General features: G+C 29.5%; 3 protein-coding genes across 3 annotated transcripts; all 3 read left to right on the plus strand.

The window, feature by feature from the left end:
- On the plus strand, nucleotides 1-1,082 carry LOC119688699. The gene is made up of 2 exons (XM_038103366.1): nucleotides 1-421; nucleotides 502-1,082. The coding sequence occupies exons 1-2, from the start codon at nucleotides 1-3 to the stop codon at nucleotides 1,080-1,082; spliced, it is 1,002 nt and encodes a 333-aa protein (XP_037959294.1).
- A 2,274-nt stretch (nucleotides 1,083-3,356) lies between these two features.
- On the plus strand, nucleotides 3,357-7,173 carry LOC119662679. Its single transcript, XM_038072366.1, has 5 exons — nucleotides 3,357-3,473; nucleotides 3,540-3,579; nucleotides 5,011-5,798; nucleotides 6,676-6,951; nucleotides 7,014-7,173. Exons 3-5 carry the CDS (start codon nucleotides 5,070-5,072, stop codon nucleotides 7,074-7,076), a joined length of 1,068 nt encoding a protein of 355 aa, XP_037928294.1. The 5' UTR covers nucleotides 3,357-3,473; nucleotides 3,540-3,579; nucleotides 5,011-5,069; the 3' UTR covers nucleotides 7,077-7,173.
- A 5,094-nt stretch (nucleotides 7,174-12,267) lies between these two features.
- Nucleotides 12,268-14,306, plus strand: LOC119688700 (histone H2A.V-like; the record flags this gene model as incomplete). Its single annotated transcript, XM_038103367.1, has 3 exons — nucleotides 12,268-12,474; nucleotides 13,937-14,107; nucleotides 14,179-14,306. Coding segments are annotated over 3 exons (420 nt in total), but the record flags the coding sequence as incomplete, so codon positions are not given.
- Between the last annotated feature and the right edge of the window lie 5,312 nt (nucleotides 14,307-19,618).

Raw genomic sequence — 19,618 nt, forward strand, 5'->3', positions numbered from 1 at the left:
ATGAATAAAGAAAATATTAACTTCAAAATTGGAGATCTTGTGTTTGCAAAGGTTAGAGGATACCCACCATGGCCAGCACGTATAGTGGGCTCTAGTAATAACCAGTATGACGTGTGTTTCTTTGGTACCGGCGAAACAGGGAAAATAAGTGTACACAACCTCTTCCATTATGCAGAGCATAAGGAAGAATTTGTAACAGAAAGTAAATTAAAAAGAAAATCCTATCGAGCGGCAGTGGATGAAAGTGAATCCTTTACGAAACCACTTGCTGAAATCAAGAAAGAACACGTCATGTTATTCAACATAATACCAGAACATATATATGATGAAATGGAATTAAATGATGAGCAACCTCAGCAATGCGAATGCGATATTAAGTTAGAACATCAGAAAGTGGCGGAAGTTTCACAAAGTAACGAAGGTAAGTATATTTGCTGTTATTGCAAATTTCTCCATCACATTAGAGTGTCTGTATTTATGAAGTCAAACTTTTCTTTGCAGAGTTTCCTATATCAGCAGTGCTAGTTTCCAGACTGTTAAATTATAAAATTCGTTCCGATGCATATGATCGCTTGAAATCCAAAATTGAAACCTTTTTAGCCACAATGACTGATGACAACGTTCCAATACTTCAAGACCTAATATTTACCAGCGAATGTCATAAAATCAAAATATGCTTGGGTCTCAAAACACACGTATTGCACATTGATGGAGCATTGGAGGTATTCAAGGACTTCAAAAGGTTCGAATTCACTTCTGCAATCTTGTTACGATGTCCGGAAGGTGTGGATGTCATAAGGAAGGTCCGGAAATTTGTTGGCAATTCCGTAGAGTGGAAATTACATGGCTTGGACAAGGCAATACTTACAGCAAAGTCGAAAATACTTCGAGAGGAAGCCAGAGCGTTGTATAACAAATTCAAAATGCTTTTCAAATTCAATGAGCCGAAACCATTTTGGAAAGAGTTCCTAAAATATGTCAAGGTCCTAGAAAAAACAACAAACGAGTTAAACATAGAACAGTATATGTTGCTTACTGAGGACGTTTGTGTACGTCATTGCCGCAGTGCACAAAAAAATTAGAAGAATTCAAATTCCCACAACAAAATGCAATAACAGACAACAGGGAAGGTGTTCACCAGTTCAATAATTTTTTAATTAATTTATTTGAATTAATTAAATTTCAATTTAATTTATATTGTTTTTTTTAATTTTTAAAGTTGTTACGTTGAATGTATATTTAGTTAAACAAAAGAGAATTTGACATCCTAATCGAGTTAAAATATTGTCATGCAAACATGGTTTTTAATTAGATTTTGTGATTTGATATGTAAGAAGCATTAATTAACAAAATAGTTATTAAAAACATTGTTAAAAAAGTTGAAATAAGCAATAAATTAAAGCTGGCATTTTTTGCATTTAATCTTATCTAATTAAGTCAAATTTTCGTTGAATTTTTTGACAGTTGGTTTCGGATTGTTTCGGATCTTCCTCTTCCTTACTTATTTTTATGGTTTTAATTGGAATAGATATCCTACCTGGTATGATACTATGATTATGTTAGTGTAACATACTGTCATTGCATGTCTACTGAAGCTGTGACTTGTCATTATAACTGAAGCTGTGACTTGTCTTCAAATCCATTACTAACGATGACAATTTCGGACAAGCCGTTTTTATATATGCGTTTTTAGAATATTTAAATATTAACAAAATTAAGATGGAATTAATTCATTTTAAAAAATTTAGTTCGGCAAAAAAATATTAAAATTATAAACTATTTTTGTGTATGTTCAATAATATGGTTCTATTGCAAGCAGATTATTGTTTGTAGATTTTCAAACAATAAGTATGAAACAATGTTTCTTACTTTCTTTATTGACGTCATTAACTATTGAAGGTTAATATTTTTGGTCAATAATTTCAGAGTAGTATTTATCATTTATATAAAATGATTTGTTTAAAATCATCATATTTTAGATGATTTTAGTCGTCATTTAAGGACTTAGACTTAGATTTTTATAATTTTAAGGATTTCCAAAAAGAACAAATTGCTTCTTCATTTTAAAATTATGAATACTTCAATATCATTTTAAAAATAGTTTTTTAATATTTATTATAAAGTAATTTGTGTTTATATTTTAAATAGAAAATATATAAACAGAGGTGAGAATTTCCCGTGAAATGATTTACCGTTGAAAATTCGAAAAATTTACAAGAACTTTTATTTACCATATAGGTTCACAAAACGAATGGTCGGTTCAATTTAATTAATAATAGTTATAATCATAAGTCGCAGTCCAGAAATTGTTTGTTCTTCCTCTTGAAGGCTGTAAAACTATTTTTTCATTTAAGGGTGATCTTGTCTTATTATTTTTGATGGGCTTCTTGCTACAAGAACTTTTATTTACCATATATGTAGGTTAACAAATCGAATGGTCGGTTCAATTTAATTAATAACAGTTATAATCATAAGTCTCAAGATGCATAGGCAGCCTAGAAATTGTTTATTCTTCTTCTAGAAGACTATAAAACTATTTTTTCATTTAAGGATTATCTTGTCGTGGTTATTTTTGATGGATGTCTTGCTTGTTATATTTTAGAGAGTTGAGTCTTCTAGCTTATATTCAGTGCACTCAAATTTACGTTTATGTATTTCTACGTGATTTCCTAAGATTTGTTTTACACCTCAGTTCTTGATTTGTAGCTTTGTCCGGGAAAAATATACGTAACATCTTATATAAACAGCAATTAAAATATTCCTTTCGTTTTGGAATTTTTTGTAACGATGACTACGTTCCGATATTACACAATAGAAGGGAGAGTGCCTTAGGAAATACCTTAAAAATTCTATTTTGTATAATGTAAGGCAGGGCTGTCCAGGTCAGATGTGATCGCGGGCAAAGACAAATCTCTGTACAGTAACATTATAAATACTGTTATAATGTTAAATTTAGTTTTCTTAGTTTATTTACTTGGTATACCGTAAAAATAAAAGAATGTGGTTTTACCAATATACCAAAAGAAAATTTGCGTAATTATAGTAGATTAAAAACATGTCACGGGCCGCACAAACATTAGTCGCGGACCACATTTGGCCCGCGGGGCATAATTTCGATAGCTAGAATAGTATAATGTAGTTAGATAGATAGTAAGGCATTTTGACTATGTCTATGCATATACCTAAGAAGTAATTAATCTAACTTACTTTCAGTTTCGTCGAAGTAATAGAATGTATGTAAGAGAGTTGATTACTTCTATTCATTCAAACTAAGTAGGCTTGAATTTACAATAAATATATGAAAATAGTTAAGTAGTTTGTTTATATTTTTTACAAATCGTTTGACATTTTTTTTTATTATATGTTAATATATAATGAAATTATTGATTCACCAACTCTGGTCACATAGAAGCATAACTGGCAGTCAAATTACTGTATCTTAAATTTCATGAAAATTTCATAATCTTTTTTCTGTAAGTTTTGCAACAATATAATAATTATTATCGAAGAGATTGAAACGAATGTTATTTCTATTTCAGAGTGACATAATTTTAAAATTTGTTTTACTATCAACTGATTGTAAGTTCAATAAATCAATTTTTTTAAGTACTTCATACTAGTGCTGTTCACATTATTCGAAGTTTTTAAAAATTCGAAGTTCTTCGAATATTCGAATATTCGCATTTCAACGAAGTCTTCGAAGTTGGAAAAAACTTCGAAGTTTTTGTGAATTTTTGTTCTCGAAGTCTTCGAAGTTTAAATGTAGTGAAAAACTTCGAAGACTTCGAAGACTTCGTAAGCAAAAGGTGAAGTGAGAGCGCACAATGCAAACAAACGTGCATCACACAAATTATTTGAGGGATGAAAGCGTTTGCTTTGTTTGTACGTTTTTGTTTTTTTTTTTTGGTATTCTATGCAGAAAATTAAAAAACATGTTTTTTTGTTTTATTTTATTACATAAAATTTATTTTATTATAAATATGTATTATAATATATATTATTATTAAATATGTTATTATTAAATATTATTTATATTAAATAAAAAAATATAATATAATATAAAATATATTACGTAATTATATGAAAATATTGATATTGATGGATATTATTAGTAAAGGAAAATTATAAAGTTTTCATTTTCCTTTAAAAAAAAATCACAAATTAAAATCTTGAAATTAGTTATGGAAAAAATGAGTTTTGCCATTAATGCCTAATTATTTGACCTGTATGAGCTGTGATGATCACGCAGGCAAGCGCAAATTTATTTTTGCATTATAAAATTTTGAATGTTTTGTTGTAGTTACAGTTATTTTACTGTTTATGGAAAAATTTTAAATCCCTTATTCTAGGAAAAGAAATACATAATATTATAAGGAAGTATCTAAATAAAATGTAAATTAGTGTATAAGCAAAATTGTATAAAAGAAAATCCATCAAATTTTCATGTATTTTATATTATATTAAAAATTTTCATAAATATAATTTTTTAAATATAAATAATAAATATAAGTTATTTAAAATGTGAATTTTTTATTTAATATAAAAAATATTTAATAATAACATATTTAAAAATAATATATATTACAATACATATTTAATAATAAAATAATAAAATAAATTTTATGTAATAAAATAAAACAAAAAACATGTTTTTAATTTTCTGCATAGAATAACAACAAAAAACATAAAACCGTACAAACAAAGCAAACGCTTTCATCCCTCAAATAATTTGTGTGATGCACGTTTGTTTGCATTTTGCGCTCTCACTTCACCTTTTGCTTACGAAGTCTTCGAAGTCTTCGAAGTTTTTCACTACATTTAAACTTCGAAGACTTCGAGAACAAAAATTCACAAAAACTTCGAAGTTTTTTCCAACTTCGAAGACTTCGTTTACTATTCGAATATTCGAATTTCTTCGAATACTTCGTAAATTCGAATATGAACAGCACTACTTCATACCCTTATATATAAAATTTGTAAACCGTTATAAAAACTTCTCAAAAATTTCAGCTGTTTTCCACTACGTTTAATTGCTTGTCATTGAAATCTTAGTCGAACTTCACATTAAAATGGCGAAAAAAACAGAACCATTTCGCCCATTGAGCGACTCATTGTACGCTGCTATCATGGAAGTTGCTAGCACTTCGAAGGTTGTGACTGAAGAGGACTTGCAAAAAATCTTTCCTGATAAATGCGTCGATCTAAAAGCTTTTAGAAAAGATAGTTTAGCTGGTAGCATTGCAAATACTCAAGCAGTAAGTGAAAACAGTTATTCTAGTTCATCAGTGGTTAGTCCGGAGATAGTATCTGGAAAAGAGCTTTCTCATCTATCAGCATTTTTGGAGTTAGAAACGGATTTGATTAAGGAACGACATCAAGAGGAAGAAAAAAAACCGGTATCACGTTTAGTATTGTGTGAAACACAACCGATTGTTGAAGAACGCCAGTCTTCTGTAACAGATCTGACAGAGGTTTTGATTACTGAACCAGAAAACTCAGAACTAGCATACAGGAAACCAAAAATTAAAGATTCAATATTTACTCAGTCACTTAGTATTGAGTCAGAAATCAGTGAATCTGAAGAATCTCAATCAGAAGTATGTGCGGATGTAGAAGAGGATGAAGATGAAGATGAGGATGTAAATGAAGTCATTCAAGCCAGACCGTATATATGCCCTTCTTGTTTTAACACATCAATACGATTTGGAGAAGACTTGAGCATTTATAGAGATCAAATTAATAATACCTATTACAGAAGACTTCAGGAAATTAGAGAACATGGCAATAATGACATAGATGTAAGTTGAAACACTTCATTCAAGAAAGGTTTTTCCAAAATGATATGTATTTATACTATGATTGTGAACCCTAAAGTCACTGAAGTACACAACAGTTGCTTCATTAAGAGGCAAAATGTGCGACGCTTACTTGCAACTTAAGTACGTCACGTAATTTGAATCTATATTATGGTTTAGCCTTGATATTTATGTTAGAAGTTCTTATAAACGAATAGGTTCTTGATGCTTGTACAGAGTGGAGGTGGGGGTTTATCATCTCGAAAATTACTAATGTGATGTGCGCATGATAATTGGAAGTTTTTCTTTTTACATATCTTCTTCTTTCTTCTTTTTAGTGAATAAAACTTTGATTTAATTATCTTTAACACTATTCTATCGTAATTCACAGTTTGAGAGCACCGTTCGAATGTAATTTTTTGTATGATCTTGAAATTGCTCTGTGATTTCCTCTATTATATTATACATTGTTAAAATACGTTGTCCTTTCAATATGTTTTCGGGCTTTTTGAAATCATTTGTACCATTCATGAACTGATGATTCTGACAAAGCATCTTTGCCGAAGGCGTTTCTTAGTAATTGAAGATTCTCAGTACTTTTTGATCACACTTCATATGTTAAGGTAAGTTAGCAATATGATATGCCCATAAATTTATATTAATGGAGGTGCTCCCTTAAGCTGTTTCCTTAATATAGCTGTTCCACACAACATAATTTAGCTTATTTAAATTTATGGTTACTAAACTTCGGAATCAATTGATTCAAAATTGATTAATTCATGTACACTTTATATAAATTAATTAAATTTTGTTGTGTTAGATTACCATATAATAACGGTATTATTATGCAAATTTATTAAAAACTGAATTTATCCAACAGCTAAGGTTGAAAACTTATGAAGAATGGACTACAACTCTGCGTGATCTAAACAAGAAAATGGATGACAATAATCGGGAATTTGAAAGGGACTTAGTGGAATGCTTAAAAACAGCTGGAACAAGAACCAAAACGACCACTTTACCAACCGATAAATGCACCCAATATCGCAACGACTTGGAAAAGTTAATTAAAGTGATTAGAAATGCTTATGACCACGATGTCTGGTCTCTTAGCGGTGTGTGCTTTGAAACTATGGCCAGAAACAACATTCTGAGTGTATGTTTGAAATATATGAAATAATATTATTCAACAGATCTTAATTTGCTGTATTTCTGCAGGGTCTCACACGCAATGGTAGCGCATCATGTAGCTCTGATGACAAATCGGAAAAAAACAAATAAGTCAAATTATTAGTCTAAATCCTTAAATTCATTCATTTAGTTATAAACATACTTCTATCTTATTTATATTTTTTTGAAGCAAAGATTTTATATGCAATTGTTATTTATTCAACACAAAAAAATGTTTCATTTTAATAAATTTTTTTTCACCAAAGCGTTATGAAAGAAATTTGATATTTGTTATATCAAATGGCAAATGGATCCATATATATAACTAGTCAGTCAACAATGTAAGTCTTTGCACAGTTAAAAATAACTGAAGAGCTCGGGTTAAGCGGCTAGCCAATAGCCATTAGTACACGCAAATCTTCAGGTGTAACAATGACAACAATCCTATAAAGCACCATCTAGAGCACAATTTCCCTCACCTGATCGACACTTCATTTATTTGTATACACTAATCATATTCTTGAAGAGGTTTAGCCTGCCAGTAACATCCCTTAACATCCCGTATTTGACAGTTTCTGTTTCCGGTTTCGGATCTACATTTATATTTTTGTTATTTGAAACGGAAATCTCTGGAGAAGCTTCAGTTTTTCGTTTTTTAGTCGATACTTTTTATTTCAATATCCAGTCAGTTTCTAGCGTAAATTTCTTGCCATCAGCGCGGTACTGAACAGTGTGGTGCTAGCTAATTTTTCACCAGCGGCATTATTATCAGCGTCTTTTTTATCAGTGATAATGATAAAAATGATTTTTTCTGCTTTCAGTTTTTGATTTTCTTCCTTAAGCCTTCCACAACTGATTTCTAAAATATTTATTTTTTCTGTTAAAAATTTAACATTACGTTTAAGCTTATTTAGCTTGCTAGACTGAGTCTGGTTCAAATGCCTTTCATGGAGGCATTTGGATGGAGGGTATAGAATATATATTATGTCAACTTGCATATTTTTAGTCTGAGTTATTTGCTGATCATAGTGCAAAACTTAAAGGGTGGTTTGTGTCCATGCTAATTTTCGAAGAAATAAGTTCCTTATAAGTAAAATAATCAAAATTAATAAGTATATAAATAATATAATTAAATATGTTTATAATTTATCCGAAAGCCAACAATTTGTAAAAAATTAGAAATTAACAAATTTTAATGAAAATAATTTGGTCACAAAATTCTTAATTAACATAGGCCGTGTGCGAGTTCGAGTAAATTGTTGGTAAAATGAGGGAAAAAGTAAATTATGTCGATATCGCAGCATATGCTGGTATTAACCAGAATTTCAAGTAGAGTATATTGGATAAAAATTAGATAAATTAATAAGGTTTAATAAATAAATAAATAAATTTGAAAGCTTTTAACCAAAAATAATAAATAAGTGCAATTAATAAAAAAATAAATATTTACATAAGTGCAGTGCAAAAAGTCCCTATGAAATTTCAATTTACTTTACCTCAATTTTCTCGAACTCGGACACGGCCTTAAAATAAATTTATAATGTGGTGTGGTGATGGTGATGGTATTGCTAATATTCTCCAATGGAACTTATTAACTGATGAACTTATAATTAAGCTTTTTTCACCTTTTTAGGTTTTATTTATTGGGGATGGTTTTTGATTTGATTATTGCTTAATGAAACAAAATAAAGTGCATAATAAAAATAAAACATTTCAACTTCTAGACAAAAGTATATGGCAGCTTGACGAAAGCAAGATTGGCAGTGCAAAACACTACCATAAAAAGCTGTAGTTTCTGGGAAATGTTCGTTTATTACAAAATTTGTAGGTCGAGGACACGTCTTATTTAAAACCCTATTGAGTTTTATGAAACCTTAATATTAGCATCATATATGAATCGCTAGAGTACGTTATTATGTATGAAATAATTAAATATTTAAGGAGAAAATTTGTACTTAAGACATTAACACTCCAGATAAGCGAACGACATAAAGTCTTTAGTCATCTAACTATCATCGAGCAGTTTTAAGAGAAAACCCAGGTTGCATTAGTTGGGGACTTTAATTAGTTTAACTATACTTCTATTACTAGCTCATGTGTTTAGTTTTGAATCTCCTCCGTGGATATGTGTACTATTGAATCTTCTTTACTTTATAATCTGAGCTCATGTATTCCTGTGATATTTGCTAGTTCATCCAAACATACTGAATGCTTTTCAATCTTTTTATTGGATATTAAATGATTATAATGATACACGATTAGTCATCGCTTCTAATTTGACAGGCACGAGTTCTAAGCCTGGCACTTGCAGTCCAAACAAATTATATACGGACTATAAACTAATTAAATAAAATTCGATTATTCCCAAAGACCACTGATGAAGAGTACTTGGCAATACTCGAAACAGCGTTGTATGGTCAGACAAATTTCAATAAAATTAAAAATAAAAAATTTTTGTCTTTGTCCTTTCTTTGCTATTCGAATCCGCCTTCTAAATTTTCATTTGTTAAAAGTATTACTAGATGTCTATGATAGTTGTAATATCAATGGCATAAATAAAACAAAAAAAAAAAAAAGGGGAAGATCAATATCCCCTCTTTAGGTATGAACCCATTTACCTCACTTTATATTTATATTTATTTATAACATTTGTATAGTGGTATACTAATGTTAGTAATAGTATTGTTATTACTCTGGTGACGCCATAGTGCATATCTATTTAATATCTAGTATTTTAAAAAATATAATTAATATTAGCATTACAAATAAACCAATAATAAACCAGTCATTTTAATAAACCAACAATTTTAACTTCAACTTCTTTTAAATTTTATTTTCGCTGTTTTTTTTGTATCTCTTCCGAGTAACGGAGTAACGCTACACTCCGTGATACATACAGAAAAGTAAATTTTTACTCTTCTCCGCGATGCATAAGCCTTGCAAAGAGTAATGCAAAGAGTAATTTGTTACGCTTTTAAGCGAATCGCGGATGAGCGGACAAGTTCTCACAACGAAAGCATCGTCTGCGACTCTCAGACGCGCTCTTCCGCGACTAAATTGCTTAGCATTATAATTCGCGGAAGACTCTTTAGCGATTGAAAATGTTAGCTGGGTGGTGCCGTCGCACAATAGTATTAATATTATTATTACTACTACCAATATTCGTATCATGATTATTAGTGTTGTAATTTCTTATTAATACTATTATCAGTATTACAAAAAAGAGCAACAAGATTTTCTTACAATTATCAATATGATTATTATTATATTATTATCACACCTTTTCGATGTCATTGGTGCAATTATCAATTTGCTGATGACAAGAAAAGCAATAGGATTTCCTTACAACTGTTATAACAAGTATTATAATAATAATTATATGTGTGGACACGACATGACGATGTTTTGCATGATGTTGACACTGATTTCTCCCCTCTGATGAGTCTGGGTAGTTCTCAGACAAAACGCGTAAATAAAATGTATTACATGACCTGTCGGATTTTTAACCATTATAATAGAGGACCCTCCTCATTATACCGACAACTGGGACGCCTAATACAATAACAATTAGACTATAAGTGCCATTGTAATTTAATTTATATTTACTTCAATTTAACTTACAATAATTAAATTTAACTTACTTCTATTTAAATTAATTTAGTTTAAATAATTTAATGTAATCCATATAATTTACGTTATGGTTTATAATTTAATGATACAGTGTAATACTATATACATATATATAAAACAACACCTAGTCTCTTTGTCATCTCACTTTATTGTTATACTTTATTACTTTGGAACAGATTATCATATGGGGGCTTAACCCATCAATAGTAAGTGGAAGGGTTGAGTATGTAATAAGTTTACCGGTGATCATAAGACGCTGTGACCAGTTGATGCTATTTAGCAATATACTGAAGGCTTGGGTGGGCAACCATTGTTTGGGTGTGTGAGCAAGATAATGAAATTCATGTTTGCTTCTTTCTTATTTCAAGTATATTTTTTCGGTGCATTGCACGACATTTATGGTAGTCACACAAATATTGCTTTCTTTCTATTATCAATAATTTTACACATAATTATGTATAATGTGTTATAATTTTACACAATACCGAAATTTTTCTTTCCTTTTATAGCTTTTTTGACATATAGCTTTGAAAAGTTCTAAAAGCTGCATAAATGAGTTCATTATAATGTGAACACTTCCTAATTTTTATAAATGAGCAACTGCCTAAATGAGTCAGTGCGAACATAGTATTACATTTTTCGTACTATATTTCCTTATAATTTATTTGCACAATAGACTTTCATGAATTTCCCTTTTAATATCCCAATGCAATCATGTAAACATAAAAGGTGAAATTTTCTTTATACTTCATTTTATTTTCAGAGCTGCTATTACTTTTGCCACATATGGTACTTTAGTACCAAAATTGGTACATTCTTTTTTGTATGGTACTCTAGTACTAGTTTTTAGAAGTGCGAACTTAAATGATACTATTATGTTATCCAATTAAATTTATTTATAGATGCAACTGGGCACTATTAAACTAATATAGTTTTACGTATTGATTCAGGAAAAATATTGGGGCTGCAAAAGGTAGAAGAAAATTTCGATCGGAATGAATTTTAAGATTATATATAATATTATGTTATGCAAATAATTATTTAATAAAAAAGATATGCACTATATATGGTCAGTAAAATATAGTCGGATTATTTAAGTAATAAAATTGTTAAGAATAAAAAGACTTGTACTGTTCTATATTTTCTGTACAATTTATGTTTATTGCATTTTCTTATAAAAAGATAAATAAAATTGAACTTTTTTTTGCAGATATGGTACCTTTTTGAACTAATTTTGGTGCAGAAAGAAATTTTCAAGTGGCAACCGTGGCTGATATCATTTACAAGCCATACGTTCGAGAGTGCGGACGCGAGAGTAGGCGATTCGTTAAAATCCGATTCGTTAAAGAAATAATTTTATATTTGTTTATAGTTGAAACTATATAAACAAATTGGTTTGATCATGGTAATAAGTGGTAGAAAGTTTTTGTGTTAATATAAATTAGAACAGTTATTGTAAATCGTGTTCGTGTCCGCAAAACCAAAGAATTCAGAATTCTTATGAAAACCAACAAATATTGAAGTTGGCGATAATTAAATAATTTAAATGGTGGTTTTGTAAATAGACAATATATGGGAATAAATATTTATTATAAGTTTACGCGGGATCGGAAAATATATTTTTTTTCACAATAATTGTTAGTCCATCGTTTGTGCTATACGTTAACAATGTTTAATTATATTTACGGCTGGAGGAAAAGCTGCAAAATATTCAGACAAGGCTAAGGCTGAGGCTGAGGCTAAGGCTAAAGCTTTATCTCTTTCTCAAAATTTTTTGGCGCCAACTTTTAGCCAATACGCTATAAAGACGCATACCCCGCTATCTGAAAAATCAACAAATTTTACGTGGATGCGTTGGTCCTACTATCTAACCGCCGAAGTAAGTCCCAATATACAAATCACATTTCATTAAATGTTAGAAATTCTTGTAAGATTGTGACGATAAGGTGTTGCCCGCCAAAAATTATAATGTTCCCATCCCATCCCCCTTAATTTTGTATTATTCTCCAGGTATGTTTCAGACAATTCCAGTGTAACGTTTTTATTTGTAGCGTCATTCGCACAATAGGTCTGTTCCATGAGCTACTGCTAGTAAAACTCAAGTAAAACACAAGTAAAATTCACACGAAAATTTCCTGGTGGAACGCACTTTTGTACTCAAAGTTACTATCAGTAGCTCGTGGAACAGACCTAATGTGTTTTCTTGCTTAGAAAAAATATTTTTTCCTGTATTTCATATACCGCTTGGTAATCTGAGCTATAACAAATGTGGTTTTTATTCAATAATTTTTTTTCGTTGATTTGCACCACGTTAAATGAAGAATTGATATATTTGTATATATATATATATATATATATATTAGACATCCATTCTTTATTTTTAATTTACTCTGACGTTATATAAGTAGTATCATTCCTCTACATATCTTGCATTTCATTTTGTTTTATATTTTAGTTTCTCCGTCATAATTTTGACTTTAAGTTTCTATCAAAAATAAAAATTGTGTATTATATATATATTGATTATAAAATTTTAATATTATTAGTAATTTGTTTTATAATTATAAAATTTTATCTCTAATTAAAAAATTTAAACCAGTAGAATTGTTATAAATTATTCGTTAAATAATTATTTTTAAAATAGGTATATAAATGTGTAATTAACTATGTGTGCAATAGTTTGTTTATATTAAATATACTTGCTTTCAATTTCGTATACAGTACCTGACGAATATATACTTGAGCAGACTTCTCTTAAATAAAATTTTTGGGGGCGCTTATCGATAAAATGCACCCCATTTTTATCATCAATTTTATGATACATTTGATGCACATTTTTCCAATACACTAAATGTCGATATATGTGGATAAGTAAATCTGGATATCGAAGTTTAAAGCTGGAAATTATTAAATAATAAACGAACAACTACTCAATGTTAGAAGTGTTTGTGTTAGTAATAAAAAAATCACATATACCAGTGGGCGTTGGATGATGTGTATTGTTTCTGTAATCAATATATATACATTATATATACATATATATATATATATATATATATACATGTACATTTCCAGATTGTAACATAGATAATTTGAGAAAAAAAACTGTAATTCATATACCATAGTGAAAACATAATCTCAGAATAAGCGACTATATAAGTCTAAAGTTAAATAGGGGGCCTAGTAAGGGCCTAAAAATGGAAATATTGCTTAGATTCACTGTTTTATTTCAATATGTTGGTTTTGTTGCTGGGATTGATTTCTATAAATATTTTAGGATTAATTAATTAAAACTTATTAATTATTTAAGTTATAATTGATATAGAATTATTTTATTTTAGGTGCTTGAGTTGACTGGTGATGCTGCCAAGGAATTAAAGGTTAAACGTATTAAATCTCGTCATTTGCAATTGGCAATTCGTGGAGATGAAGAACTTGATAGTCTTAGTAAAGCTGTAATTTCTGTTGGAGGTGTTATACCAAATATTCATAAATCGTTGCTTGGAAAGGAGGTAAATTCAACCTAATAAATTGCTTGAGAATTTCAATAGATTTTGAACTATTTATGATTTGTGATTAACAGGAGGAGAACGTTGCCACGTTGTCACAATCCTATTCCTTCTAAACTAAATATCATCTATCATTATAACAATGAAAATCAGCATCAAAGTTTGTATATTCCAAACAGTACTTTTAAGCGATAACTTACAAAACAGCTGATTATAATTTAATAATTTTTGTGTTTGTTATGTAAATTTTTTTTAATACGTTTAACAAAAAAAATCTTTATATTTTTATTAACATATAAATGAATTGCTAATGTATAAATAACATAATATAAATAAATAATAGTATGTTTTTTAAATATGTTTTTATTTTTACTACATATATTGAGTAATATTTATTTTATATTTTGAGTGACATTTTATTTATTATTTTTTTTTTTACCTAGTAACACACGAGGAAAGTTGCAATGCAAGCTCTCTCAATACACATGAAAGAAAAATTCAAACCAAAAAATTTCACTGGACACCTACAAATTCTTACCAGGTTGGAAAGTGTTACATATATGACCCAGACAATTGACAACACAGACCCAGTACACAATTTCACCAAGAGATATAGGATCATCTTCCCATCAAGTGAAGACTGGACTGCCAACCCAACATGGTTACATGACGATTCGCAAAAATGGTGTACATATGGATCCAAAACGCTTCAAGGTGTTAGAGCGGGAACAGTGGGACCCAGAGCACACAAATCAATTACAATAAGCACAGACTCCACAATTTTCCATACGGAACTCATTGCTGTAATAGAGGCTATGGAGATCTTATCTAAAAGAGGACTTAAGAGAGTAAAAATTAATATAGTCTCAGACAGCTAATCAGTTCTGAAAGCTCTAAAAAGCTACACATTCACATCAAAAGTTCTTATAGAGTGTGTTATGTAGGCCTGTGAGGAGGAAGACATTAATATTAAGGACAAATAATATAAGAGTATTGATATTACCTGGGTTGTCCCACGCTGTCCAAGAGCATCTTGTGAAGCGCCTGTTTTCATTGCTGCACCTGATCGCACCTGTGTTTTTTTTGTTGTTTATGTGTTTTTATAGATATTATTCACTGGTTTTATTCCACTTTTTTTTATTTTGATCACTGAAAGCAGAATCAATTAATAGCAATAGAAAAGCTTTCTGATGCTAACTTCGTTTGTTTTGATTTACAAGATCGAAGCGAAAGCTCCCTAGACATTCCGAACTTGCAAATTCTAGTGCTGCCAATAGAGCAAAACAAATAAAATTAGAAGTTTTTTTTTTGTTGTTCGGAATGCAGAAGAATCAAAACAAACGTTAGTAGCGACAAAAGGGGAAAGTTCTTTTTTAGTCCGCTAAGATTGGCAACTGAACAAAAAGTTTAAAGCAAGGCAGTTACTGATGTTACCGGAGATATAAAAGGCGGTGGAAGTCGGAAAGTAGGAGTTTTTTTGGTCTTTAGTTTTTGAACTGGAGGAGTGTTGATAAGAACTTAAAATCGCAACGAATTATAACACGAAGAAAAAGGAAAACAGAGAAATAATGTTTGGAGGAATCCTTTAGGAATAAAGTCAAAAAGTGTTTTCAAAACCTTGTGCAGAATAATTCGAATTGAGCCCAAACAGTTTATTTTGTCTGAAATAATTATTAACTGACGCCATAAGAAGGACATTGGGCGGTCGTTAAGTTATCTTGGGCTAGTAAGACATAGCAACAATACTCTTGAATTTATGTTTTCTGGTTATATATAAAGTGAAAAAGAAACTTTTATTTGTTACCAAAGTGTTCTAATGAAGAATTAATTGTACGCTCAAAGCTAAAAGTGAACTGCAGAATTTTTTTGTAAATTTTTGAAATGCGTCAAAAGAAACACTACCGGGATAAACAGAGCATCAAGTTGTATCCAAAAAGGAGATAAGTGAAAACTGGCATGCTGCAGCGATTGGCAACAGATCCTGTGTTTGTAAAAGTGAGCTGTTATTGGTAGGCGTTGAGTTGGCAGTTTTTCTTGACATACGCAACGGTGTTGGAGATATATATATGTATATAAATGAATAGCGGAAGACCAACGGGGCTCAAAAAGCTGTATTTTACCCGAAATATTACCCTAGACAAAATAACAGGTATTTTTTATGTTGAGTGATACGTTATTACGAAGGCATAACATTGTTAACGGTCATGGTGATCATCCTCCAGATTTTTTTTGGTGAACGACATACTAATGAAATACGGAATAATATATTAAAATTCCTTAATTTCTTTTATAAAGAGATTTTTCGAACTGTAGTGAACTACAACAACAAAAATTATATTTTTTTATATTATTTTAATTAATTGAATTTTTGGCTGACCATACAGCTGTTTCGAGTATTGCCAAATACGCATCATCAGTGGTCTTGGAAATAATTCTTGTATTTAATTATTTGTAAACATTTTGTTTGACTGCAAGTACAAAGAATCGAACTCAGGTCCTGCCAAATGTGAAGCTCAGTATCAGCGCTCCTTAATCAACTGATCCAAAGCCGTACTTGACTTTTTTGTTGGCATATTTTTCTGGAGTTTTGTTACTTTTGCTATGAACGTTTTTTATTAACAATTGTACTTGCTGTTTTTATATTAGAACGAAATCATAAACCAGCTGTAGAATAATTGAATTAAGTAATTAATTATTTGTTTTATTTTTAATTGTTAAATTTCTATTCTGTTCGTATTCTGTTCGTAATCTGTTCGTATTCTGAACTATTCGTAGAAGAATTATTTTTTGCATGATTTGTTCTTTTTTATGTAAAGAACCTAATCTAGGAACGTAATGCTGAGAAACTTTTTTTATTTTTTTAATCATATATTATATTTTTAATTATATTTAAAAGTTAATAATAACTAATAATTGTACACCTTTGAAGTTATGCTATAATTTTATCTGAGCGTTTGAATATAAATTTTTTTATATAATGAAAGAATTAAAAAGAAAAAAAATAGAATAATGTCTTAAAAATATATATAACAACCAAGTACTAATGATTATCGATTTTTTTTTTTGATATTTTTTTTTACATATATTTATTGATAAAGATTTATATAATATAAATTAATTTTTTTTTTTAATTATTTATTAATTAAAATTTATTAAGTTTTGTTTTATAAATGCACTTATGTTTAAAATTGTACTGCCATTAAATCTTGCACAATTCACGGGTTTTATTTAGTAAAGGATTCGTAAATTTCCGTACTGCGTGTCTTTGAGATAAAAATTTATTATTTACTTTATTTTGTCAAATACTCTTTCTTTGTTGTAAAACTCAAAATCAAGTTATAATCCATAAGAATCATGTATGGCAGCGACGGCAGCAGTAACAACGTTTGTTGTTTAAATATTTGATAGGCAACTACTATTGTAGTTGTTGTTGTTATAGTTATTGTAAAACACAATTAAATATTTTTAATTTCAATAATATGAAGTTTACTTTTATAATATAACTTCATTAATCTTAATTTTATATTGTAAAAAATTCAAATTCGCACTGACGGTAAATCTAATTTTTTGCTATGCAAAATTGTATGCTTTACCATACATGTGCTCACTTCACTCGTGTTTTTTCTACTACCAGTTCTTTCTTCAAACTAAAAGTAACTGGGCATAGTTTAACACCCTACATACTTGATGAGACTGGCATCTCAACTTCGTTAGATGTTAACTTATATAACTATATGAATTATACGAACTATGCCTAAAGTTTTTTGTCTTTTGAAAAGAAAAAAAAATTCTTATATTTTTCTTATTTTGTTTTTGTTTATAAACAAAATTTCAACTAGATCTGGCAGCAGCTAAAGTGACGTCATTGCAGCGACTGAAGTAATTACCTTATACTGGTTTACATTGTTTATTTTTTTATTATTTCTAATTATTATGCAACTTGTTTATTGATGAATTTTTTTAATAGTTTTTCTCTTCTAAGTATATTTAATCATACAAGTTTTTTTTTCTTCTCTTCTGTTATAAAGTTATTTATATTTAACTAAGAATTTTGAACAAAGAAGAAAATTATCTGTACATATACATATGCTATAATCACAAATTTTATTTTTATTTATACATTTACATATTTATAATTTAAAAATTGTTTTTTTTTTTTAAATTTTTATATACTTATTTTGTTTAAAGAAAAATAAAACAAAATTTGTAAACATAGCTATATGATTGTATTAGAATGATATATCGAATAAAGCTTAATCACATTGTTATTGAAATTAAATAAAAAATAATCCATATTTACTGATCAAATTAACAGAATGTCCGGCTAGGATTATAATATTCTCTAAAAGAATAAATGAATGTAGTCAATGGCAAGAGTGTTACGTCTTAGTCGGTTCCTATGAACTTAGTTAAAAATATAGAATTGAAGTAAGTCATGACATGATTTTTTTGTTGGTTGTCAGCAGTAGTACTTAGTAGCGAAGAACCACACCCCAAAACTGGTGAGCACACCGGGCTTGCCACTATGTCATGCAGGGCATCTAATACTACGATAGTAACATCAGGCTGACACTGCAAGTGTAACAATGCACTCAACCAACTGGCCACCCACAACCAGGTGTCTCTGGTTTGGGTACCCGGACATGAAGGACTCGAAGGCAACGAAAATGCGGACCCCTATGCCAAAACAGGGGCACAAGAAGCATCCAACTCCCTTTTTGACTTCAATAAAACGAACATAAAACAGGAGACCAAAAATGGATCCAACAAAGTACCAATGAGTACTGGAATGGAACATATGGCCAATATTATTCAAAAAAATTTTTAAATTTTGATGCCAAATTTGCAGATTCTGCTGTGATGAGGAAGAGTCTATGGAACATCTGATCACCAACTGTGATGGACTAGGTCACAGAAAAAACAAAATTTTAGGTGCATACCCACTAGAGGATGAAGATCTTCAAAAACTCCCTTCGAAAGAGCTGGTTCGATTCCTCGAGACACTAAATATGTAAATACAAAGAGGTGCACAATAGATCAAACTGGTCGCAGTGCATAGGGACAGTGACCGAAACTCCCAAACACCATTAGCATCACCATTACCAACATTTATTTTAAATAATAATTATTTTGTGTATAAAAAAAAAAGAATTAAATTAAAGAAAAATTTTTAAATATTTTTCTTTGTCTTCCCTTCCCTGTTATTAAAAATTATTTTTCACTTAATAATTTAATTTATGAAATGGAAATAATTAACAAAAAGTAATATTTTTGTTGTTTAAAAATATATTTATATATTTAACTAACTATTTTTTTAAACCTTTAATATAAAACAGAAGAGTAATGGAAATCGACATTTACGATTGTATTGTATGAAGATTATAGAATTTATTATAAATCCAACCACTTCTCAGCTTTTAAGCAAAGTGTCATCAATATTCTGATCATTAGATATTGTCGTATATCGAAGTATATTTAACCATCGACTGATATGTAATATACACTACAGCCGTG

The sequence above is a fragment of the Teleopsis dalmanni genome, chromosome X (genome assembly GCF_002237135.1).
Source record: "Teleopsis dalmanni isolate 2A chromosome X, ASM223713v2, whole genome shotgun sequence".
Classification (NCBI taxonomy): Eukaryota; Metazoa; Arthropoda; class Insecta; order Diptera; family Diopsidae; genus Teleopsis; species Teleopsis dalmanni.

Coding starts and splice junctions, on each gene's coding strand:
- LOC119662679 (XM_038072366.1), top strand. CDS start 5,070: ATGGCGAAAAAAACAGAACCATTTCGCCCATTGAGCGACTCATTGTAC. Junction 5,799..6,675: donor ATGGCAATAATGACATAGAT/GTAAGTTGAAAC, acceptor TTTATCCAACAG/CTAAGGTTGAAAACTTATGA. Junction 6,952..7,013: donor CCAGAAACAACATTCTGAGT/GTATGTTTGAAA, acceptor GTATTTCTGCAG/GGTCTCACACGCAATGGTAG.
- LOC119688699 (XM_038103366.1), top strand. CDS start 1: ATGAATAAAGAAAATATTAACTTCAAAATTGGAGATCTTGTGTTTGCA. Junction 422..501: donor AGTTTCACAAAGTAACGAAG/GTAAGTATATTT, acceptor TTTTCTTTGCAG/AGTTTCCTATATCAGCAGTG.